We start from the raw sequence: 25,715 nt of genomic DNA, 5'->3' as shown, positions 1-25,715 counted from the left end.
TCCAGCGCTGTATCTATTCTTAGAAATTTCACATTGGTACCTTCTTTGCATTTTGTCAAATCTGTAGCGAAAGTGTTCTTAAAACAACATGCTGGGTTAGCATCTGAGACTGCTATAACATGCAATATGTGGCAGAATGCGGGTAAAACACAGAGCAGGAGACATACAATTCTCCCCCAAGGAGTTCAGTCACAAATTTAATTAATGCATTACTTTTTTAACAAGCGTCATCAGCATAGAAGCATGTCCTCTGGAATGGTGGCCAAACCATGAAGGGGAATACAAACATTAAGCATATCTGGCACATAAATACCTTGCAATGCCAGCTACAAAAGTGCCATGCGAATGTCTGTTCTCACTTTCTGGTGAAATTGTAAATAAGAAGCGGGCAGCATTATCTCCCGTAAACGTAAATAAACTTGTTCCTCTTAGTGATCGGCTGAACAAGAAGTAGGACTGAGTGGACTTGTAGGCTCTAAATTTTTACATTGCTTTGTTTTTGAGTGCAGTTATGTAACAAAAAAAAATCCACATTTGTAAGTTGTGCTTTCACGATAAAGTGATTGCACTACATTACTTGTTTTAGGTGAACTGAAAAATACTATTTCTTTTATCATTTGTAATAAAAATAATATAAAGTGAGCACTGTACACTTCTATTCTGTGTTGTAACTGAAATCAATATACTTGAAAATGCAGAAAAACACCCAAAATATTTAATAAATTTCAGTTGGTATTCTATTGTTGAACAGTGCGATTAAAACTGCAATTAATCACAATTAATTTTTTTGCGTTAATCGCGTGCGTTAACTGCGATTAATCGACAGCCCTAGTATTTAGGTGACTAAAGATGCAGATAGTCACAGAGTAGGATTTTCAAAAGCAAATCCCAGGCTTAGAATTCCCAGTGACATCAATGGGAGTTAGGTACCTAGATGCTTTTGAAAAATCTTGAGATGCCTATCTGCGTCGTCAGATACGTAAACATCTTTATATATCTGGCCCCTGGTCTCTCTGGGCCTCAGTTTCCTTTTTATAAAAATGGGATAATTGTACTCGCAAGTATGTTCTGAGGGTAAATGCATTGAAGATTGTGGGCTAGTCGGATGCTACAGTAATGAGCCTAAAATAAATACGTAAGATCGAATAACGTAAGATAATAGAGGCACCGTTCCTGCAAAGATTTCTGCATGTGCTTAATTTTATGCCCTATGATTGTCATTGAGCTAATTAAAGTTAAGCACATACAGAAATCTTTGCAGCATCAAGGTCCAAATGTGTATCTATAGTGGCAGGACGTTCAACTGTAGCTTTTTTAGTAAATGTCAGCTGGCACGACGCGTCTTCTCCAGGCAGAAATATTGTGCAACCCTGCAGCATTTGGCCTTATTTGTACTTAAGCAGGGTACTGAGTGGGCGTAAGTATTTATTAGCTAAGTTCTTTTGGGGTTAGCATGTGTTTGGAGGATGTTCACATGCATGTTGCACAAGACATTACATGTACAGCAAAGCTGAGATACTTTCTGCCTTGAATGTATAAAAAAACCAAAGCAAGAAAGCAAGCTAACCTCACTTCCACCCCATGCACTCTCCAAATGTTCCACCACCAGGACTGGCAAAGCTCTTTAGTCTAACTACTCATATAAGTGAAGCTGGCACTTACAAGGGTCTCGTTAAGGGTGACGAGATCCATGTTTATTTTGTGTAAGGAAAAGAAGAACATTTCCATTTGCCCTGTGCCATTCATTTCAGGATCTTACAGAATTTTGCAAACCCTTCATTAGCCCTCTCCACACTCTTGAGAGTGGCTAACTATCATTGTCCCATTTTAAAGATGAGAAAACTGAGACAAAGGCCCAAATTTTCAAAATTCATCCAGCGCAATGTTGTCTCAGTCTGCAGAGCCCTGGGCATGAGCACAGTAATCCATCATTAATACTGATAAATGAAGATACCATGGAGAACACCTTGAGTAGCACAGTGAACATCAATGAGCCACTCGCTCATTTGACCCTGATCAGGACTTAAATCCAGACAACGAGGGTGCATTTTTAAAATGGAATCAGCAGCTTGTGCCAGCTATTGGGGGCTGGGACCGCCACCCCAGACTCTCTCAGTCAGTTTATCTGCTTAGAAAGTGAAGAATTAAACACAGCATCATTCAACATCTCTTTACAGCAGAGCCGGCCCTGTGCCAGGTGCTTTCCAAACACTCAAGAATGCCCTGTCTCTGCTCCAAGGAGCTCCCCATCTAAAAGGCAGTCACGGAAGTTAGTGTCAGGAATGGGGTCCTGCAGCTGGGCCTGGGATCAGCCAGCTAACCGCAGCTGAAAGCCCTCATTGGCCAGATTGCCTGAGTCCAGCAGTAGCACTTGGCCTGTGGCTGCCTTGCTCCCAGCCCTGCTCCAGTCTGCTCAAACCCTGCTCAGTTTCTGACCCTGGACCTTTGCCCCAGCTCTAACCACTAGGCCAGACTGCCCACACCCCAGTCCCTGCCAGTGAATGGAAAGGAAATAATAGGCCATTATACATGGGACACCAGACACACAGAGTACATCAAAGAAACTTGGAAACAAAACCGTCCCATGGTTCTTTATTTTATCCTGATGCCCGGGATCCATGGATTCACCTCAACATCTTGCCAGTCTTAAAGGGCGAAGGTAAAAAGCTCTCTCAGTTTACTTGTATGCCCCCTACGACCCTGTGACCCACCCTGGCAACCTTTAACGCATTTATCCTCCTCACAGGCTGGGCAGCGCTATTACCCCAATACACAGATGGGGAGCTGAGGCACAGAGAGACTGTCCAAGATCACACAGGAAGTCGGTGGCAAAGGAGGGAATTGAATGCAGCTCCCTCATGACCCCAGCTAGCATTCTAACGACCGGGCCATCCTTCCTCTCTATATTATAGCTCAGTTCAATATCCTTATGACAGTCAGTTTCTTCCCGCAGTAACAGCTGTATCCCAGAGTGACAAGCAGAACACCTCCCCATCGCTTCGTGCAAGGCAGCAGCATGTTTACATTGTATTTGCTCAGAATGCCGCGTTTTCATTGACAGCTACTGTTCCCAGGCATAACTTCAAGCCTGGACTTCAGCCAGACGTTCAATCACAACAAGACAGACATATATAATTTCCCTTCACCTCTGGGGCACAAACAGGAAAGAAAGGCTTTCATGTTATTTTCTACAATACCCTTCCCCCCCATTTCTTCAGGTCGAACGTTCATGATGACCTTGGCTGGCTACATCTAATGCAGGATTAAACACATTATGGGATGTCATCTCCCAGCCATCTGAGGGCAAGGTTTTCTCGAAATAAATAATGGGGTTTTTTTGGACCAAGTCACACCACACCCCAGAACTCAAATCAGAACACGGCGCTTACAAAGACTCCACTGCAAAATCCTGACCTGGGGACACTCCAGACACTACCCAACCACCCAAAGGCTTCTACCCTTCACATCCAGGCTCCTGGTTTAAAATGAAAAGCCAAAGTCCTCACAGACTTTGAACAAAGTTGGCAGTCCAACCAGCTTGTCTATCGGCTTGATTTTCAAAGATGCCAAGCACCAGCCGCTCCCATTAATCTCATGGGATGAGGATCATGGCGTACCTCTCTAGAGACGACATGGTTCTATGGACAGGATACAGGACAGACTTAAGTGGCCTTGGTTCTCTCTCACTGTGGGGCCTTGGGCAAGTCACTTCTCACCTCTGTGCTGAAGCTGACCTGTCTGTTCCACAGGGATAATGGTACTTCCCCCTACCTTTGGTCAAAGCCCTCTGAGGTGGCCACATGGAAGCAGCAATTCTCATGGGTCACGCTTTCAGCTCCTTTGCCGCTCTGAGGTCCCCAGGACAGGTAAAGAACGGACATCGATGGCAGGAACTTCCCCACACGTCTGCCTCAATCTTCTTTGGGCGGGATCACCTTCTGTTCCCACTCCATCCTTGGCCTCTGCCAAGACTGCCAACCAAATTGCCAATTAATACCCCTTGGGATGGCGGACTTTGTTGTATGGATTCCAAAGATGACATCCTGGTTCCACTGAAGTCCATGGCAGAAAACTCTTTCACCTCAGTTGGGGCCAGGATTTCACCCCTACTCTCTAGGACAATTGCTTTTATTATTTCTCCTAAGCCTCAGGAGCTGACAAGTGTCAGATGCAGGACTTGATGGATCAGTGATCTGATGTGGCATGGCAAATCCAACGAACAGCGAACTCCCTGCAGTATGAATCTAGATATTGATGCCAGCTGACAGGACTTCTCTTTGAAGAGGTTACTCCTTGGTGATGGAGGGGGGTGGGGGGGAGTACATGTGGCGGGGGAAGGGGGGAATAAGGTGTTTGTTGCAACTTGAGGTGCATTATTTTTGGACTGTCTCAGCATAAAGACCTCAGGCAAACCGGAAAGAATCGAATTAAGAGGAAGGAATGTAATAAAATGCAGGGAGGAGAAGAAAAGGGAAGGATCGACTGCAGCAAAATAAGTCAGCAAAGACTCTGAATTTCCCATTTATTGAAACTAATCACAGTTAAAAGATCAGGTCCATTGGCAACCAGCATTTTTGTATTATTCAGAATGACGCACAAATAAATACAGACAAAATCCAGCCAACAAACTGAACCGAACCACAATTCCATGGTTTTAACTTAGTTCATTAGTGCCTAGTCCTCTTGCATTCCTACAGCCTCTCTAGGAGGATCTACTTATCGTTTACTGGGAGACTGTCTCCGGCGTACATGGCCCGTGAATCTCTGTGGCATATATATTACAAACATAAGCCGGGAGGGCTTGAGCTGCCTAGATATCAGCCAGGCAATCCAGCTACTTACTGTACCTGCCCAAGTGTCTAATCAAACCCCATTTTGATGGGGGAGAACAGCCTGCCTAGAAAGTGAACAGGGATGTGTGTTCTCCATCATTATCTTGACTTCTGCTTTTCATTATTCAGCTTAGTACAAAACAGTCAAATTCCATCATGCTCATTGTGCGAGCGCGCGTCTGTCTCAGAGAAGCAGGGCTTGCTCCTGATCTGTTAAAACAAGTTACTCTGCATGTTCGGGAGCCATTGTTAGCCAAACACACATTTGGAAAGTGGGAGAAAAAAAAGCCAAGGCGGTGCATTGCTGAGTGTTCATGTTGGACAATGAATTAATCAGATGAGTGATGGGGAAAAAGAGAGCTGTCATGAGGACCAGATTTATCCTTCGAAAACTAACATGGACTCCTTCACTGGAGGACCACGCTAACAGGCCAACTTCTGGGAAGAGCATAAATCAACACTTTGTGGAGATTTTCACTCTGATTTGAAACAGCAACCATAAAACAGCAATTTATGAAACAAAACCACTGGCCCATGTGGGTAATGGACCCTGCTATACTACAGAGTCATGTAGCACTTTACGAACAAATCTGTATAATCACAGCTTGCATCCTAAAAGATTGCACCTTAGAAAACAGATGTCCTCTTTCAATTTTTTGAAGAGGCAAAGAATTGCCCATTGGACTATCCTGGCGTAAGGCCCCATTAAGAAGACATATCCAGCAGGGAAAACGGGTGTCGTCTTCGCTTCTACATCTTGATACAATTCTCACAAGGTTTCATTTTTTGTTGGTTCAGATTACTTGTACCCATCAAAACAGATGATGCCACTAAAAATTTCTCAAGCCCCAGCAGTATGTATTAGACATGCTGCTACACACTTATTTGTGAAGGTTCCCATCTTAGTGCTGGCACTTCCATACTTCCAAGATAGATTTCAGAAGTTTAGACACTACACAAACTTACCCATCAATTGTTCTACTACTTAATCAGGAGCCTCGTTAGACATTTGACTGTGACTCTCTTACTGCATATAGAACAAGTATGGTCAAAACCAAAAGAACTTTGACCATTATGGAAATGCCCAAAAATCGGAGGAAAAGTAAACCACAAACTGCAGCCTGGCTGATGTATGTTTTATCGACGACCCAGTTGAGAAGAAAAGAATTTGGTGGCAAAGGAAACCTAGGACCTGCAAGGAGCCACCAATTTTTGTGCTTTGAAAACAATCAATGTTATGTTACAGCAAAATATATATATATATAAAATCATAGATAATCAACACCAAACCTAATCAATATATATATATAAAAAAAAATCTAGAAGAAGAAAAGTTTCCAGTTCCAACTGCTGCCATGCAAATTGCTCAGATGTCATCTCCCGTTGGCCAACAGTAAATCCGCCCTTATCCAAGTCCAACATCCAGGGACATCATCACCACAAACCCTAAGATGGAGGTCCAGGAAGCCAGCTTCCCATTGCCACTGCAAGGAGGAAAGGAGAGGGAGTGAGCGCCTATGTTTCAGAATGTCCTTTCAGGCTGACAGCAGAGTTGTCTTTACTTCTCACCTGTGAAAAGAAGGGAATCTTCCAAAATCCTCTTTATTCCCCCATCTCTTTGAAGGCCTTACTTCATGCTGACCCTTCCCTCCAGTCAAAATAAGACTCATCCAAGCTGATCCTTTGGGAGATAGAGTTAAGGGTGCTTCCCCTCCTCTCCTCAGCCCCTGAACCACTTCAGAGAGAGGCTGAGCCATCTTGGGGATTCAGACATGCAATTCCATTCAAATGAATGGGGGACATGTCTTCGACTCTCCTAGGTGGCTTTGAGAATCTTAACCACAGTTCTCAAATGCAATTTTCTCCCCTAACATCTCACTGAGGCAATAAACGGAATCAGGGAGGGACAGACTCATTGTTTCCTGCATAATTTATACATAATTCCTAAGCTAGAAGTGGGGAGCCCACACCCCTTATAGTGAGTAGCTTGACAGCTGCAATCACTGCTACGGATTGGTTAAGCATTGTGCGCCTTCCACTGTATTTATTTGTTACCATGTCTCTCCCACCCCACTCTGTTTCTCTCACCCACCTGTTGTCTTTTAGATGGTAAACTCTTCAGGGCCAGGACAGTCCTTCATAGTATTTTCATACGGCACTTAGCACCATGGGGTCCAACCAGTTTCGGGCAGAGCGTTATTACAATAGAACTGTTCAGTGATAACAGTTTCAAGCCACACGCATCGAGGGACAGCTCCAAAAGACAAATATCTTAAAGAGCCACTCCTGCAACATCTCACACCAGTTCAGTGAATTGCAACCTGATAATTCCTTCAGCAAAGCAAATGTATTTAAAAAATAACTCTTTTTCCAAGAACATTCACAATCAAACAACAGGAGCAGCAAAATTCTGCCAATCTTGAGCAAAAATAAGGAGAGCAGTCAACCTCCTTAATTCATCAATGCATCCGATGAAGTGAGCTGTAGCTCACGAAAGCTTATGCTCAAATAAATTTGTTAGTCTCTAAGGTGCCACAAGTACTCCTGTTCTTTTTGCGAATACAGACTAACACGGCTGCTACCCTGAAACCTCCTTACAGTTCATTATGGCTTTGCATCCTGTTGCTTGTTGGAAATGGGCTTTCACACGTGTGTGCCACATGGTATAAGCCAGGGTGTGGATGGAACCTGTTTTTAAGAACGCATCTCTGAGGTGTGACAATTGTTGAAAAATGGCTGAAATGCTATTAACAGTGCTAGCTTGTAAAGTGGCATGTGCCCTCTTAATGCAAATGCTCGATGGTCCTCGCGGATCAGACCCCAAGGTGTTCCTTTGCACTACAGCATACCCTTCCATGGGACGAGGAAGGAAAGAGAATTTAGTCACAAGCAAAGGCCAGCCAATGAACATGGCTTTAGGATGCTGGCAGCTAGGCAGAGTAATTTCCCTTACCTGGTTTGTGCTTCTGGGATGATGTCATCCATGACCACATAGACCATAGCACCAGCAGCAAAGCCCAAAGCATAGGGGAGGAGGGGTTCTGCCAGAACCATGGCAAAGGCACCGAAGACACCAGCTAAAGGTTCCACCATGCCACTTAGCTGTCCGTACCTGTAAGAGAACCAAGATCAAAAGCCCTGAAGGGACACAGGAAAACCTTCCTTTACCCCTTTTTGTACCCAGCATAGTGCAGGTGTTTGTTGGACCCCAAGGGCCCAATCGTCCCACTCAGGACATGGATACATCCCATTAAATGGAGCTATGAAGTCTGTAAATGCAGAATGCACCTTGCAGGTTCTGATTAGCATTAGGCTGCCCTGCTTTTGAGAGTGCAGAGCGGATGCAAACCTGCTTTCCCACCCCCGCACCTGTGTGAAGAAAAAGAGATGTTTACCAGCCCTTGCAAAACAAAGGAGAGCATCTGAGCCCTTCCTGAGCAAACACAGCAGAAGACAGATCCCCTCCTTTCATCTGGAAGGTGACGAAAGGCTGCAGACAGACTTGGGAACATCTGGCTCCAGACAGGCAAACAATCCTCTAATTTTTCCCCCAGTCGGTCTCTCCTTCACCCAGTTTATCGCTACCCTCCACGCAGTGGGCACTGTGAATCAGCTAAGCACTGGACCACTGCTGAAGGAAGTCTGGAGTGGGGATCCCTTCAGAACACGTCCATTTTCCCTCTTTAGGTCCTATCTGTGCTACAAGGTTTTGCTGACTGTGGAGCCCAGGGATTGGCAACCTTTGGCCCACGGCCCGCCAGGGTAAGCCCCCTGGTGGGCCAGGCCAGTTTGTTTACCTGCCGTGTCTGCAGGTTGGGCCGATCATGGCTCCAGCTGGCCGCGGTTCACCGCTGCAGGCCAATGGGGGTCTGCAGAAAGCGGCGTGGGCCGAGGGAAGCTGCAGCCAGCACATCCCGCAGCCCCCATTGGCCTGGAGCAGCGAACCGCGGACAGTGGGAGCTGCGATTGGCCAAACCTGCGGACGCGGCAGGTAAACAAACTGGCCCGGCCCGCCAGGGGGCTTACCCTGGCGGGCCACGGGCCAAAAGTTGCCGATCCCTGGTGTAGCCTGTTGGTCGCATGATTCTAAACACCGTTTGATGACTAAAGTTCTGTCCTTAACTGTGGATGCTAACAATGTGTTGCCTTTGCTGGAAGCCTAGATTGTCCTTCTGTAACTGGTCCAACTCCCTTGTTTCTTTGCAGCGCTTAGACCTTCTAACCATGCCAGTCTAATTCCTTCCTCCCAGCTCTCTGTCTGGTCAGAGATCCCAGAATGCACTCGTGCTGCTTTGTGCAGATGTCCTTCAGGTGCTGTTCGCTGTTGTGACACTACGGGGATAGCAGCCTAGAATTTCCCAGAATGCACTGAGATGAACACGACTGGGCAACGGGAGAAGTGTGGCTGCACAAACATGGGCAACAAATGGGAGCGGTGTGAATAACCGTGTTTGGCACGAGCAGATCAGATAAGAGCATCAAAAACTGGCTAGAGAAAACATGGTTGTATTTTTAGCATTGCCAGGCCTTAAGACAGGCCAGAAAGGATGGCCCTGCCGTGCTGGACAGTGAAGAGAAGGTAACTTTAAGGTCAGAAGTTAAATTTCTGTAAATGTGTTGGAGCAACAAAGAAAGTTTGAGTTGTGGCATAGGCTCTGGCCTTGGTGGACCCACTTGTATCCTTCTCTGAATGGCCTTAGAAGTGTGACGCAGGAGAGCAGACACAAGGGGGTCAGCCCACAGGAGAGGTGACTCTGCAGGCAGTAGAAACCCGATTTAAGCATCACGCTCTCTTTTGTTCATCTATTTTGTCTTCATTTGGCCCCCCGAGTCCACCCCATCCCAAGACACTTGCAACCACTGCTACCGAGGACCACAGTTCAAACCTCGCCTATTCTACAGCGGCGGTGTGGCCACAGGAGACAGAACATACTAGTGGTTGTTTTCCTTCTTCCAAGTTGGAACGAACGTGAGCTGCACCAGTGGCTTGCCCCACAACGTCTGATCACCGTGAAAACATCAGTTGCTGAGCGTAGTAATGCTGGACCAGCAAAACCCTGTCTCCTGCACTGCTCCCAGAGCTGCCACCCAGTACACAAAGGCTGGAGAAAGCTTTAAAATGGAAGAGCTTTTCCCCAAACACAGCCAAGCCGCTGAGGAGTCCTGAATTGGAACTAGCAACACAGCACTGCATAGAGAGCAGCACGTTATAGGCAACCTGCAGCAATAGCAGCTGGGAAATGGCTTGACGGGAAACACGTTTCAAAGCTTGAAGAACGTTTTAGAAGGAGCACTACTTACCAAAATGCTCTCCATGTTGAAAATCCGGCGCCACGCAAAGGAAGGCTGACAGCAAGGCCTTCTGGGAAATTCTGAATTCCAATCCCAATTGCTAAGTTCCTACCGAAATAAAAGCAATACATGTTATATATCATTCCTCTGGGAGGAGAAGGGCAGGGAAGGATAGGCCTTAAAAAAAAAGTTATTAAGAACGTCTCTTTAATGTAAGTGCTTTCAGCCCTTGGGGACTAATCGAATCATGTTAACACAAGGCACTTCTAGAGCAAGTTTTATCTTCAAAGTGTTCCACGTCCTTCAACCCCTGGAAGCAACGGAGAATGAGATGAAAAGATTTGCCCAAGGACACAACCAGTCAAAACCCCAGACTTTCCAACTCCCAGCCTTGTGCTCCGAACTCTTGACCAGACCGGCTGTTGAACAGGGAGAGCCTCGAGTTGTTCATGAGTGACCCACTGACAAATTAAGGAAAGGCAAAGATGAGAGGGGGGGTGGGGGGAGGCCTGAAGGGTGTCCCTGGGGGAAAGGCAAAGCCACAAGGATTTGGGTTATGTTGTGGGACGTTAACAAGGGTGGAGAAAGAAAGATAAGGCGCAAAGGAACCCCATGCAGTGCAAATATACTCTCCCTGATTGCTCCACTTTGCAAGCCAGGCTGCACTGAGAACTGCCTATTCAGACAACTGTCCTTCCAATACACGGGTTATTCTGGGAAATCGGACAGCCAAGGTAGAACAGCCCTGGGATCCAGGGACCAGTTTGTGGCCCATCCCAGTTACCACCAAAATGGATTTCCCACTCCTCCCAGCTGGTGCCACACGAGGAGGAATGAAAGGACATACTGGGCTACACCTGCGGATGTGAACAGGGATCCCCATAAGTCTTCAGAGGCAGCCCTGTTTTGCTAGCTCTCCGAAAGGGGCCAGTTTCCTCCTCTCTGAGATGCCTCTGCTGTTACGGGAGGTCGAGTCAAACAAGCTCTGCTTGCAGCCTACATCAGATAATGCAGAGGTTAATCCCTCTCGTTTACTGTTCATCTCCCGCATTGTCTGCATGGTTGCACAGTCACCCTATTGTTTCCTTTTATCCCCTCCTGCACTAGCTGTAGGGTCGTGTGTTTTTAACCTACAGGCTTTAAAAATATATATATAACTTTTAAACAAACCCTGCTCACATTCAGAGCCTGGATCACCCAGAGGGGAGAAGCACGCTGCACTAGAAAAGCTGCCGCATCCACCCCCAAACGAGAATTTGGCCACTGATGCGCTAGTACCCCAGTTACACTATCCTGCAGCTGAGACGTTAAACAATGGCCAAGACACAGGCCGGTCCAAAGCCTGCAGGCGGTCAGATGAAACAGAACTGGCATCTGAGTCTGCAACTCACCCTGGAGGATCCGGACCTGCAACTGCCTCAGGGCTGCTGCTTTCCCCAGTATCCCGGCCCCACTTTTCCGTTCCACTCCTTGCTGTTCTGGAGACCGCCCCATTAAACTTCAGCCGTGGGAGCAGGTGACCCTGCTTGGATAATAAGGTGCCCAAAGCGCAGCACTGGGGAATCAACACTGAGAAACAGGCACAGACCGGTCCCTGAGTTCCATTCTGGTACCCACTCCGTCCTGGGTGGCTGCAGAAGGGAATACTCCCAACTTCCTCGCTGCTCCAGCATCTAGCAGTTAACACCGGCAGGAAAGCACCCTGTCCAGCCCCAGTGGCTGGCTCCTAATGACTGAGCTAGTGGGGAAAGTGATGGTGGTTTTGCTTGTTGGCCTCTAATTTCATGACAGTGCTAACCACAGCTCTTCATCTGCAAGGAGGCAGGATTTTGAAGCTCGCAAGCAGGCTAGCTTGCGTGGGGAGAAGCTGTTCTGACAGCTGGGCGCTGAAGAACGGATCCTGCAGCGCCTGGCCTAGACAAGCACTTTGGAGCGTCGAAATGCAAACATGCTCCTTCCTAGGCCACTCTCAGCAGCAACCAGCTGGTATGGCAATGAGGACAGCGGGTGCCCCATTTGGAGCGCAGGGCACATGGATGGGGGGTGGGAGGGAGGCTGGGAAGGGGGACGAGAGCACTTGGTCATAAAGTCATTTTAAAAAAATCAGCCTTTGTGGAGCCCAGCTTTGCCAAGTGGGAAAAAAAAGAAGCTTTATAAGGAGGGTGATTCGGGTTCCAGGGGAAGAAGAGGCAGGACATTTACAAGGCTTTAAAAAACCTTTGCAAACATTTAAGGACCCCAGCCCGCTTGAGAAATGTCTTGTCCTGCCAAGCAAGTGGGGGATTTCTGTCCTTGACTCAGGGCAGACGAGGCGCTGGAAATGCCCTGTGTTTTAAGAGTACCAGAGTTAGTTGGGCCGGCTCCTAAGAATGGAAGGTTGCCACAGTGCAGCAAATTGTGAGCCAGGAATTAGGCTTAGATGCTCCAGGTAGACATGCTGACTAGGTTGTTCTTCCAAAAGTCGGCCACCACGGTGCGAGAACCTCTTCATTAGGATCAGGAATCCAGGAGGACATCATCCTAGGTACCCTCACAGATGCAGGAAATAGTAACTGGGGTTGAGTCTCTCCACTCCCCCCAAATTCCCCAGGATAGCCTCATGTTCCCACAGGTCCATCCAATGTCCTGCAAGGAATCACAAACCCCTCTCCCGCCGCCGCTGAAATCCCGTTGGAGCATAGCAACATTGCAATGCAGCCATTGAGTGACGTCACAACACAAAGCTCGCCAGGTCACGACAACGTCACAAAGGCAGAGCGTTGCTTTCTCTTCAGATAAACTTATGTGGCTACTTCACGTGGCTTTGCACACATTTCTCTGTGGATTTGTCATTGGTGCAGCAAAGGGACCTTCTGAAAAATAACTAAAAATGGAAATCAGATTTCCGTATTTAGAAAGGATGGATTTTTTAAACACTGTTAATACAGTAGCTGTGGTTTGGTGCCCAGTCACTTTTGCACTCCAGTTTTAAAACCATTGACAGCTCACAGAGCAGCCCCTTTAGATGCCCCCCCCCCAACCAGGAACTGTCAAGAGACAATAAATAAAAATACGTCTCTTTAAACAAACCCCAGAAGTACTGCAAAGTAAACAAACTTGTCAGACATGTCCAGGAGGGAAGGAGAATCAATCAGGATGGAGCCTTGGTTTGCATTAAGAATCTGAGTGTTTCAGGATAGCTTCAGACGCACGCTGCCTCCCCTGCCCCGTTGGTTACATAAAAATCTTGGCATGGCTTGTGCCGAGACGGCTGTTACAAAACCATGGGCTCACGTGCACCATTATCTACCTATTGGATCTCACTTTGCTCAAGTCTGGGAACACTATTTTCACCCCTTTGCAATCTCTTTCATGTGAGGTTTCCACCAGCTACCCTTGAAAAGGAAACAAAAGCTTCACTTATTTCCCCCACACCCATATTTGACAATTGGGTTTGATGTCATGAACACGAGGGACTAAGTACCCTGGAGGGCACAGTCTGGGCAAAGGCTGGGCGAGCTTTTCTCCTGCAGCTCTGCCAAAAAGCTTCAGTGCTGCCCTACAGTAACCCTCCTCCACCCACACTCTGCCATCGCACCCTCTCCCCTGCAATGCTGCTTCCTAAGCCAGCCTTGGGACCTCATTCAGCTCTGCAATGAAGCTCAGTCCTAATCCGCCACACCTTCTGCTGAGCCAGTCTTGAGCCCCTGCACCCTTATGTTTCTACCAATGTGCCTCAGTTTTGATCTCTGCCAGAGCTCGCTTATTTCCATACTGCTTCCCTCACCGCACACAATTCTGAATTTAGCAATCCGGGCTGCAAACCAAAGGCAGAACTCTCTGGTGAGCACCAACACATTGTGTGCATTGAGCTCAACGTGTTTTGGTTTTGATTTTCTTCCTCCCCTCTGGAAAAATGACAAATCAACCGTTTTTGCCTACGGTCGGTGGGGAGGTAGGAAATCAGCGTAGTTGCTGTGAAAACCAGCATTGACCATTGGGAATTTACCCTGGGTGAAACATATATTCCTCTGAATTTCTACAGTACCTTTTATGGGAGGACACTGGCAAGTTTCACCAGCATCCATTCATTTAGCTCCACAACACGGCAGCGGGGCTGAGATGCTTGGCATGATCTGAACTGTTATAAGGGGAGAGAAGCCGACTTGCCCAAATATAAACCGCACCAAGACGAAGCGGGCCTGTCTCTCCCCGGTGTGCATAAGCAGATGAGAGTCTACTGCCGATACCAGCCAGCAGAGTAACTCCTTTCGCAGCAATGGCAGAGGCTGACAGCACTGGAGGTCCCCGACTCAAGCCTCACTGTGATAGGTATTATCGTTATTAGTGGCTTTAAAGTCGTGGGTAGAGGCCAGGCCCCGTTGTGCTGGGTGCTGTGCAAACAGCTAGCAGACACTATTATACCTGCCCTAAAGAACTTACAACCCGACTGTAAGGCTATAAACAGCAAGTTGAGAGAGCACAAGCAACAGTGAGAGGATCCTGACCGCAGCACACCCACTGCCAAGCTCTGTGTAAGCATGACGGCCGAGGAGAGGTTTAAAGAAGACATCTGAAGGAGAACGGTGAGGTGGCTTTGCACGGTGAGCACATCCCACACATATGGGGCAGCCTGGGAGAAGACTCCACGTGGCTACACACACACACACACGTGGCTACACTCACACACACGGGGCGCAGTCTTGTCCTCACTAAAGGACATGGCAAAGTTTCTATTGACCTCAACGCAGCTAGGATTTCTCCCAAGAGGCCTGAAGTTTTCCATAACTCTGGTTTCAGGATAAACACAACTTGACACCGGCACTGGAAGCTCAACTCCACTGAAGCGCATGGAGATGGGCCAGCTGCTGACCTGATGCCCAGGTCACCACTTTCGCAGCGTTGACCCATGGGCCGCCTTTCCAATTCCCACCCCATCACAGCGCGGCTGCGGCCGTGCGTAGCAGCAGGATGAGACTGTGTAACACCAGTGCAACATGGCACAACAGCGCGACATCACCCTGTCGCAAGAATAAAAGGGGCCCCACCTCCGCACCGACAGTCAGATTAGAACTTCAGTGAAGCTAAGGATTTTCTCCCAACATGTATCAAGTTTTCCATGACTTCAGTTTCCAAGTAGACACGGGGGGGCCAAATGCAACACTGGTACAGCGGGCACAGTTCCACTGAAGTCCATGAAGTCATGCCAGAGTGAATCTGAGCCGCAGAGACCAGTGGGTAGCAATCCCCGAGCAGGCATTCCTGAGGTCCATAACCCACAGGCAGACATCACAGAGTCTGGAGAGATACTTCAGCTCTAGCCAACAGCTGAGGCAGAGAGTCCTAGCGAAGATCTTGCCTGCACTGCACAGCTGCCGACCAGACCTGAAACGCAGGCCCACAAGGGCTGGTTTCGTTCTTTCGCCAGTGGCTGAAAGCTCCCTTCGCAGCTTTAAACACTTGTGTTCCTATTAGTAAAATCAGACAGGTGAGAAAAATCTCTCTGGGTTGTTTAAACTTCTGACATGGTTTACAGATGAGCAAGCGAGAGGCTGTGGGTGTCCTTCACCAGGACAGACCATTACAATCAAAACTTTATTCACGGGGGGGTGCGGCAGGGAAAACATCCCTTATAGAAAACAGTGGACCCACTGTCTGTGTGCTGGGTTTCCCCCCCCTTCCTTCCCTTGCCTTAGCACAAAGCAGCTATTACTGGTCCCGACCACAACAAATTAATGGGAGAGGGAAGTGTGAACCAAGGGGTCTGTACAAAAAGAACCCCCCGAGGTCTCTCTTCCCCACCCCCCCTCCACTCCCACAGCACCACCCCCTCTGAGCTTTCACTACTGGGCTGCCTTAAAACAAGGAGAAACTGTGAGAAAGCTGTGATGGGGTAGAGCACGAGCGAGGTGAGGGGCAGATGTGGGAAAGGGAAATTTAGCAAAGACTAAAGATTTCTGCATTATAGCTAAGAGAAGCCTAAAGCTGAAGCATTTATCCCTTTCCCAGCCCCTACTAATAAAAAGCGGACCTGACACAAACCCCCAAAGTTTATTCAGAGTATATTCTGAGTGGAAATGTATCAAGATGCTCTTCTTTCCCCAAGGGCAGAAAACTCTGAGCATCTGCATGCTTTGCTCCTTGCTAGGGCTACAGCCTGTTTCTCTTATTTTCCCCTTTCCTTCCATTCCAGGCACGGGCATAATTTGGAGGTGGGCAGGAGAAGCGTTGACCCCCCCCCCCCAAACTGAAAGCCTTGGGCAGATGTGGAATTGCTTCTCCATGCCCGGCCCCGTTGGCATGACTGAGGCTGCCATCCCAAACACAGAAGTCAAACTTTGCCAACGATTCCAGGTGGGACCCCCCACACACCTCCCTTCAGGTTCCTCTTCTGTGCATGCTCTCCGGACTCTCACACGCACTCTCTGTGCTCAGCAGTGGCAGGCCCCACTGGCACCACAGGACAGGGCTTTAGTGGGTACTGTCCTGTGAGGGACAAGGGCCAGCACTATGCTCAGACACAAGCTAGCAGGTGACAGGAGGGCCATAGTCGCGCTGAAGGGAACAGGCTGCAGAGATCACACTGGAGAAGGCTTGCTGGGTTTGGGGTTCAGACTTGGTTGAAAACTGTAAAAAGGGGGAAACTCTGGCTGGAAACCCAGTTCCTGATTAACCTGCAGATTACAGCGGGAGGGAGGTGAGTGTTATCCCATCTAACGGACGATAGGGAACCTAAGGTGCTATTGGAAAAATGGGGATTAGAACCTGGGAATTCCTGAATTCCAAAGCTAGGCTCTTTCTGTTCTCTGCTCCCTCCTGACTCTGCCACTTAGTCTGGACTCAGGCAAAGGCCATCTCACATTCTGCTAGGCTCCTGGTTTCTTCTCTGCTCATCCACAGGTCCCCTTGCTTCCTCTTTCATCTCTCCCATTCCAGAAGCCCATTCTCTGCCTCTTGCCACCACAGGGAATCTTAGTGCCTCTTGTCACCTCCGTAATACCTTGGCCACGGCCTCGCATCCTCGTTCGGGCCTTGAGAGTTTCCCAGACACTGCTATTTGTTCCTGGGTGCGAATACTTCATTAACAGCATACGGAGTCTGGGAACAGACCCCTTCTCACTTGCTTCGCCTTGGTTCACAGCACAGAAAGTATATGGCCATGCACTGCTCAGAGGTCACCTTTGTTTGTATAAGAGGGTGTCTCCTATGCTGTTTGGGTGCCGAGGTGAAGAAGTTTCTAGTCCAAAGCCTGACCTTCCCAGTACAAGTCCACATACGCACCTCATATTTTCTCCCTACCTCTGTGAAGAGTTTTCTGGGAAACAGTTGGGAGGAAAGAGACTGAACCAAATAAAGCTGCATTGTGTATCAGGGAAACAAAGGGTTCCTTATGAAGGAAATAGGTGGAGATACTTGGAAGGCTTCCTCCTATTGCAAAGAGAACACGCTGTAAAGCAGATGTACCAGCAGTCTGAACCAAGTGCATTTCTGGGTAACTACAGTATGCCAGGGTGTGGGGACAGCTAGAGGCAGGTGACTGGGGGATAACTGAGCATAACCACCTGAGCAGGACAGTAATCAGCGTGAAATGCACAGCCATGAGTGACTTTTGTGCCACTACAAAAGGCAGGAAGATGGTGACATAATTTACTTTGTGGGTATCAGAAGCAGACATGACATGAACGAGATCCAACCAGACAGGGCCATTTGTCTCCACCATGATAAACCCATTTCACAGATGGCAAGACAACTGCTCAATGTACAAACACGTGCGGGTTTAAACGGGAACACGATGGACGTGTTGCCTAGCAGGTGGAGCACTGGACTGGGACTCAGAAGACCTGGGTTTTATTCCTAGCTCTGCCACTGGCTGACGGGTGACCTTGGACAAGTCATTTCAGTTGTGTCTGAATTTTCAAATGTGTCTATGCTGAAGCTGGGCAGGTGCCTCCCAGCCCAGGTAGTCAGACCCAGGCTAGCTCTGCTTGAGCTAGCATGCTTAAAAGAGCAACGTGGACATTGCAGCATGGGCAAAGGCACGGGCTAGTCGCCTGAGTACAGATCAGCCCAACCCCTGGCTCCACACTCAGCCAGCCAGCCCGTGCCACCACGCCCACACTGCTATCTCTAGAACGCTGGCTCCAGCAGACCTGGTGTGTGTCTGCCTGCCCAAGAGCCCAGCTGCAGTGTCGACATACCTTACGTGACTCAGGCACTATGGAGCCTACGTCTCATTGCAAGTCCGTGGGACGGAGGCTCCTGAGGGCCTGAACCACTTCTGAAGTTGGGGCTTAGGTTCCTAAGTCACTTAGATGCTTTTGGAAGTCTACCCTGCCTCGGTTTCCCCAACTGTAAAAAGGGGACCATTACCCTTATCTCCTTCAAAAAGCATGTTGAGATCCATGGATGAAAAAGCACACATAACAGCTAGGCATTATTTTATCATCACGAACTCCAAGAAGGGACAGGTTCACGGGGTATTTTCAGTGATGCCCATTCTTATGGATTCTCACCAGTACACAGTAGGGAAACAACTTTTATCATTCCTGCACTCCTGTTCCAAGGTGGTGCTGGCCCCTGGACAGAGCACCGGGCTTTGCTGCAATTTTAAGGAAGAAAAGGTAACAAAGCTGCAGATCCTACTTCTCTAAGCCCCACCAAGGAGCAGCGCTTTGTAGGGAAAGGAAAATAACCTATTATAGTTCCTGGGGGCACATACCCGCAGCTGGACGTTCCACCCTTCAAATCTTGCCTGCCAATTGGTATGGCACCATGCTGGGAAACTCCTAGTTCACTTTCAGAAAAAGTTGGCATCTCTGCATATTTGCAAGGTCAAGGCACAGAAAGCCTTCTATAAGCCTAAACCCTTGTTTTCAAGGGCCTATTCTTTTACAAACTGATTATGAAAGTAGGCTACATATTCTTAACAAGCCCCTTTTCACGACGGCTTTCAATTCCCTACAGTGTATAATATGCATGTGTATTCTTGCATGGCAGGCCCTTACATACTGTTTTGATTGTTATCGTCTTGCCATGAAAGAGCCGATTGTTGTGGGTTCCCAAGATTACATCATGGCTTCCCACTCCGGCTGCCTGTCGAGGTGTTTGATTGGGACCTGCAGGTGGGAAGGAGCGCTGTGGTAAGCACAGGGCCTTGAGCACTTCCCCATACCTGCCCTACCTGTTCCACACAGCTGCCTTAGCACGCAAGGGCTTTCTTCTGCTTTACTGTAACCTCTCACGCAAAGTGTGTATGTGCGTGTGGCAGAGAAGCAGGGAGGATAAATAGGTGAACAATGTGTTCATTTCCAAATCTGATTCACACGAGAGTAAAGAGACTTCTGGAGACTGGTGCTTGCACAGAACGCTGTCTGCCAAGGAATGAGCGAGCCGGTGACGCACACACGCACAGATCTGCTGTCGACCGAATTTTCACATGTTCCAATTTTAAAGGCATGTTTTGCAAAACAGGCGGGCAAGTTTTACTCCCAAAGATTTCTCTTTTCCAATTATGCAGCCCTTTTCATCTCAAAGCACTTAAAAAATGACAAAGAATTAAAGCCTACAGCCACGAAGGTGACCGGATAGCAAGTGTGAAAAACTGGAACAGGGACTGGGGGGTTATAGGCGCCTATATATCAGGACTGTCCCTATAAAATTGGTCACCCTAACCACCGCCCCCTCATGACCAGGTAAGTGTGATCAGTCCCATTATACAGAGAGGGACTGCACAAGGTTACACAGATGAAACTAGGACCAGAACCCAGAAGTCCTGACTCACAATCTTGGGCTCTGATCCCACCAGGTCACATTCCCCACAATTATGGAGTTCTCTTCTATCCTCCCTGCTTTAGCTGTAAGTAGTGGGATAGTTAATTCTCTCCAGGACTGACAGGTGGACTGACAGATTAGGGCCCAGCATATTTGCTCCTGGAGGCAGGGTTTGCACCCTAGTACTGCTAAAATATGGATAAACTGCATGACATTCCGTAGCAAATAATGCAAATTGGGAGGGAAACGGGGACTGTAATTCTAAACTAGCTAATAGAAAAACATCATCAAAATTGTGTCACTAATGAGGAGCTTTAAACGGCACAAAGGGGACAGACAGTGAAACTGAAAGGGACCAAATATAGAAAACTGATAAAGGAAATACTTTTTCAGACAATGCACAATTAGCTTGTAGAACTCATTGCCACAAGATACTGGTGCCCAAGAGTTCAACAACATTCAGAAAAGGATTGAACGTGCTTTATGGAAAACAAGATTATCCAGACTTATCAGAGTAAATACCATAAAATAAGCAAGAGTTTTGGAAGAGATATAAACCCTCCTGTATCAGGGTTTAAATCAGCCTCTAACTATTGGGGTTTGGGAGAAAATTTTGTCTGGTAGAAGGTTATCCCATAGCTGCCTTCTGTGGCATTTCTTGCACCTTCTTCTAAAGAAGATGGTGCAGGCTGTTGGTGACAGGATACCAGAGTAGATGGACCTTCTGGTCTGATGCAGCCGGGCATACCTGAGTCCCATCAATGTCCTTCTAGTTGTGTCCCATCCCCCTGTCTGTACGTTGTTTAGTTAGTCATCAATTTTCAGGCCAAAAGGAACCTTTATGATCATCAAGTCTGACCTCCTGCATGACACGGGCCACAGACCCTCACCCAGCGACTTCTGCGTCCAGCCTGTAACTCCTGCCTGAGTTACAGCAGACCTCAGAAATACATTCAGTCTTGATTTAAAGAATTCAAATGATGCGGAACCCACAACATCCCTACTTAAGTTGTCCCAGTGGTTAACTGCCCAAAGTGTTAAAAGTTTGCATCTTATTTCTAGTCTGAATTAGTCACGCTTCACCTTCCACCGTTGGTTTTCATTAGGCCTTTGTCTGCTAGATGAAACAGCTGTCTACTACCAGAAATCTCTTTCACGGATAGGTACATGTAGACTGTGATCAAGTCACCTCTTCACCTTCTCTTGGATAAACTAAATAAATTGAGCTTACAATTTAGATTGTAAATCTAAAGGAACCCTGTTTTATTATCTATAAGGCACCTGGCACATCTTCTCACTCGTTAAATATTAATAATATTAACAAAGAACAGCACCAGCAGTAACTCAGTAATACAGTGAGCTCTCTCATTCTCTTCCAGGTACAATCCCTAGTTATTCCAATTTTTCTTGTTGCACAATTGCAAGGGGTTTCCTCTATTAAGAACATGCATATGGGAGGCCGGGGGGAATGTGTATCTGCAAAGCATCAAAGAATAGCTCTGACTTGCAGATCATAGAATCATAGAATCTCAGGGTTGGAAGGGACCTCAGGAGGCCATCTAGTCCAACCCCCTACTCAAAGCAGGACCAATCCCCGACTAAATCATCCCAGCCAGGGCTTTGTCAAGCCTGACCTTACTTCAAAGGAAGGAGATTCCACCACCTCCCGAGGTAACACATTCCAGTGCTTCACCACCCTCCTAGTGAAAAAGTTTTTCCTAATATCCAACCTCCCCCACTGCAACTTGAGATCATTGCTCCTCGTTCTGTCATCTGCTACCACTGAGAACAGTCTAGAGCCATCCTCTTTGGAACCCCCTTTCAGGTAGTTGAAAGCAGCTATCAAATCCCCCCTCATTCTTCTCTTCCGCAGACTAAATAACCCCAGCTCCCTCAACCTCTCCTCATAAATCATGTGTTCCAGTCCCCTAATCATTTTTGTTGCCCTCCGCTGGACTCTCTCCAATTTTTTTCACATCCTTCTTGTAGCGTGGGGCCCAAAACCGGACACAGTACTCCAGATGAGGCCTTACCAATGTCGAATAGAGGGGAACGATCACGTCCCTCGATCTGCTGGCAATGCTCCTACTTATGCAGCCCAAAATGCCATTGGCCTTCTTGGCAACAAGGACACACTGCTGACTCATATCCAGCTTCTCGTCCACTGTCACCCCTAGGGCCTTTTCTGCAAAACTGCTGCCTAGCCATTCGGTCCCTAGTCTGTAGCTGTGCATTGGGTTCTTCCGTCCTAAGCGCAGGACCCTGCACTTATCCTTATTGAACCTCATCAGATTTCTTTTGGCCCAATCCTCCAATTTGTCTAGGTCCCTCTGTATCCTATCCCTGCCCTCCAGCGTATCTACCACTCCTCCCAGTTTAGTATCATCCGCAAATTTGCTGAGAGTGCAATCCACACCATCCTCCAGATCATTTATGAAGATATTGAACAAAACCGGCCCCAGGACCGACCCCTGGGGCACTCCACTTGACACCGGCTGCCAACTAGACATGGAGCCATTGATCACTACCCGCTGAGCCCGACAATCTAGCCAACTTTCTACCCACCTTATAGTGCATTCATCCAGCCCATACTTCTTTAACTTGCTGACAAGAATACTGTGGGAGACCGTGTCAAAAGCTTTGCTAAAGTCAAGAAACAATACATCCACTGCTTTCCCTTCATCCACAGAACCAGTAATCTCATCATAGAAGGCGATTAGATTAGTCAGACATGACCTTCCTTTGGTGAATCCATGCTGACTGTTCCTGATCACTTTCCTCTCATGTAAGTGCTTTAGGATTGATTCTTTGAGGACCTGCTCCATGATTTTTCCGGGGACTGAAGTGAGGCTGACTGGCCCGTAGTTCCCAGGATCATCCTCCTTCCCTTTTTTAAAGATTGGCACTACATTAGCCTTTTTCCAGTCATCCGGGAATTCCCCCGTTCGCCACGAGTTTTCAAAGATAATGGCCAATGGCTCTGCAATCACAGCTACCAATTCCTTTAGCACTCTAGGATGCAACTCGTCCGGCCCCATGGACTTGTGCACGTCCAGCTTTTCTAAATAGTCCCTAACCACCTCTTTCTCCACAGAGAGCTGGCCATCTATTCCCCATGTTGTGATGCCCAGCGCAGCAGTCTGGGAGCTGACCTTGTTCGTGAAGACAGAGGCAAAAAAAGCATTGAGTACATTAGCTTTTTGCACATCCTCTGTCACTAGGTTGCCTCCCTCATTCATTAAGGGGCCCACACTTTCCTTGGCTTTCTTCTTGTTGCCAACATACCTGAAGAAACCCTTCTTGTTACTCTTGACATCTCTCGCTAGCTGCAGCTCCAGGTGCGATTTGGCCCTCCTGATTTCATTCCTACATGCCCAAGTTAAGTGACTGCTGCTGGTAAATGACATTTATACACATGGATTTTATTTGACAAGCACCTTAACTTCCAAAGTAAACATGCTGATACAATGCATCATATACAAATAAATACAATGACTAACGGGCACGCCAAATCCTAGTACAGTTCATGGTAAGTTTCAGTTTCCCATACTGGGTCTATTATCAAAGCTAAGGAGGTTGGTAGCATGACGCTGATGCCTCCCCATACTCAAATCAATGCACAATCTCGCGACCCAGTGCAGACAGCACAATGGCATCTCGTGTCCCTTGGACCGGAAGCGTTAGCTCCCAGGGCTGTTCAGGCGCAGTTCTGTGCACTCACAAATGTGTGAAATATAGAACTCTCAACCATCCTGCTTCCCTGCCCCACACCTACTCCTCTAGGCCATGCCACTTGTCATTCAGCAACACATTAGGGGCTGTACTCGGGTTGCCAACTTTCTAATTTCAGAAAACCGAACACCCTTGCCCCGCACACTGCCCCACCCCTTCCCTGAGGCCCCACCCCTTTCCAAGGCCCCGGCCCCCGCTGACTTCATTTCCCCTCCCTCCGTTGCTTGCTCTCTCCCACCCTCTCTCATGTGCTCATTTTCACTGCAGGGCCCAAGCAGGCATATTTATGGTTTTGACAGATGTATTATGCTAAGTTCAGGTTTTATTTATTACAGGACGCTAGAGCTGGCAGCAAAATAGTGAAAAGGGGTAATTAAAAGAAAAAAAAAAAGATATTTCACCAAGGTTTTCATGATTCTTTCCCTCCCCTCTTCCCATTTTTCGTAATCAGCTCCATGGTTTTTGTTCACTAAAGTTATTGTAATTTTATATGTGGAATTAAGACCACACATTATCACAGCTGCAATGGGTCCATTAAAGGCCCACTCCTGAAGCCCAAATACAAATCCACCGAGCACAAACCACAGAAACCGACTCCCACCCCTCCATGCAGATAGATACACGTGTATTCATGTGTACACATCTAGCAGGCACTAATGCATATAATTCCACATTATTTAGTATTACAATTGCTGTTTAGTGCCTAAAGACCCCAACTAAGGTCAGGGCCCCAGGGTGGTAGGTGCTGGGCACACACATAAAAAGAGAGTGTCTCCAATAAAGAGTTTATAATGTAGCTAGATAAAGGTGGGAGAAAATGTATGATACGTTGGCTCTTCTGCGATTACTAGTCAACAACATTCACTTTAAGAAAGAATACATTTCTTTTAGAGTTCCCTTCTCTTTTAAAAGCTTATGAAATGAATACACACATTTTGTCATCATTTTTTTTTATGCGCAAGCCAGCAAAAGGAATAAAAGTCAAAGAGTTAGGCTGAAAATTTTATTCACGCAGGTACACACACGTGGCAATACACGCACCTCCCTCCACAAAGACACAGTCTCTTACACACATACAATGCATGCATGCACACACTTGCCTACATAGAGACACTTTTTCACACACTTTTCCAGGGGCTGTGGAAATCACCCAGCCGGGAAGGGAGGAGGGTGGGCTGGAGGGGAAAAGATGGGGGATGGGGTGGAGGAGAGAGGATGGGGAGGGAAAGAGGCCAAGGACGAGAGCAGGGTGAGGGGTGAGAGGAGGCAGTGAAGGAGAGAGGACGGGGTGTGGGGGGGTATGTGGGGTGGATGGAGATGCAGGGGGAGGCAGAAGGCTACAGGTGAATGAGGATGTGCGGGGCACAGGGGTGTATAGGGACATAATGGGAGTGCGGCAGTGTATGGAGGAGCAGAGGTCCAGGCAGGAGTTGGGAAAGAGGTGCGCCACGCGACCCCTCAACAGCCACCTGCTGAGCACACGTAAGTAGCGCTATTCCTCCCCTGCCCTGACCCAGCCAATGGGAGATGCGCCTGCTGGCAGGGCAGCACGTGGACCCGCCTGGGCGCCCCAAAGGCTAGGAGCCGGACATGCTGGCTGCTTCCCCAACCTGGAAGCCATACAGCGGCTAGCAGAGACCCTGCCAGCCCTGCTACGCGGCAGCACCACCAACCAGACAGTCAATGGCCCAGTCAGCAGTGCTGAGCGGAGCTGCCAGGATCCCTTTTTGACCGGGTGTTCCAGTCCAAAACCGGACACCTGGTCAGCCTAGGCTGTACACACAGCTGTGAGAGGTGCTTTTGTAATGCGTTTTTCTTGTGTGTTATTTTGAGTTATTTAATGCTTTACTGACTAAACCGATGTTAAACAACCCTGTAAAAAAAGCGGGATTTTAGAGCCAGATCCTGAACCACTGAAATCAAGCAGCGCTTTGTTATGGAGGGCACAGACTCAAGTCAATGAACAGTAAGAAAACCCTAACAGGGACATGCGTTTCCTGATCGCCGTTGCAATCTGCCTGCAAGAGCTAGTAAATTGAACACTAGTCTGGGAGCCAGGAACTGAACGCTAATCCCAGAACTGCCAGTAATTTGCTGAAGCCTTGGACA

The 25,715-nt window shown here is 47.8% G+C and overlaps 1 protein-coding gene across 13 annotated transcripts in view; it reads right to left on the bottom strand.

The window, feature by feature from the left end:
- Positions 1–25,715, bottom strand: part of SLC39A11 (solute carrier family 39 member 11) — a 411,797-nt gene that overhangs the window by 141,564 nt on the left and 244,518 nt on the right. For 11 of the 13 annotated variants that reach the window (XM_048818934.2, XM_075119187.1, XM_075119186.1 and 8 more), the window contains 2 exons: positions 10,134–10,232; positions 7,786–7,944 (listed from right to left, as the gene is read on the bottom strand). In XM_048818934.2, the coding sequence (XP_048674891.2) occupies positions 7,786–7,944; positions 10,134–10,232 (258 nt within the window). Of the gene's footprint in view, positions 1–4,505; positions 6,317–7,785; positions 7,945–10,133; positions 10,233–25,715 lie in introns of those variants that run through there. The other 2 variants (XM_048818936.2, XM_075119191.1) reach the window with 1 other exon arrangement.

The sequence above is a fragment of the Caretta caretta genome, chromosome 14 (assembly GCF_965140235.1).
Source record: "Caretta caretta isolate rCarCar2 chromosome 14, rCarCar1.hap1, whole genome shotgun sequence".
Lineage (NCBI taxonomy): Eukaryota > Metazoa > Chordata > Testudines > Cheloniidae > Caretta > Caretta caretta.
This window is presented reverse-complemented; position numbering and strand designations above follow the sequence as displayed.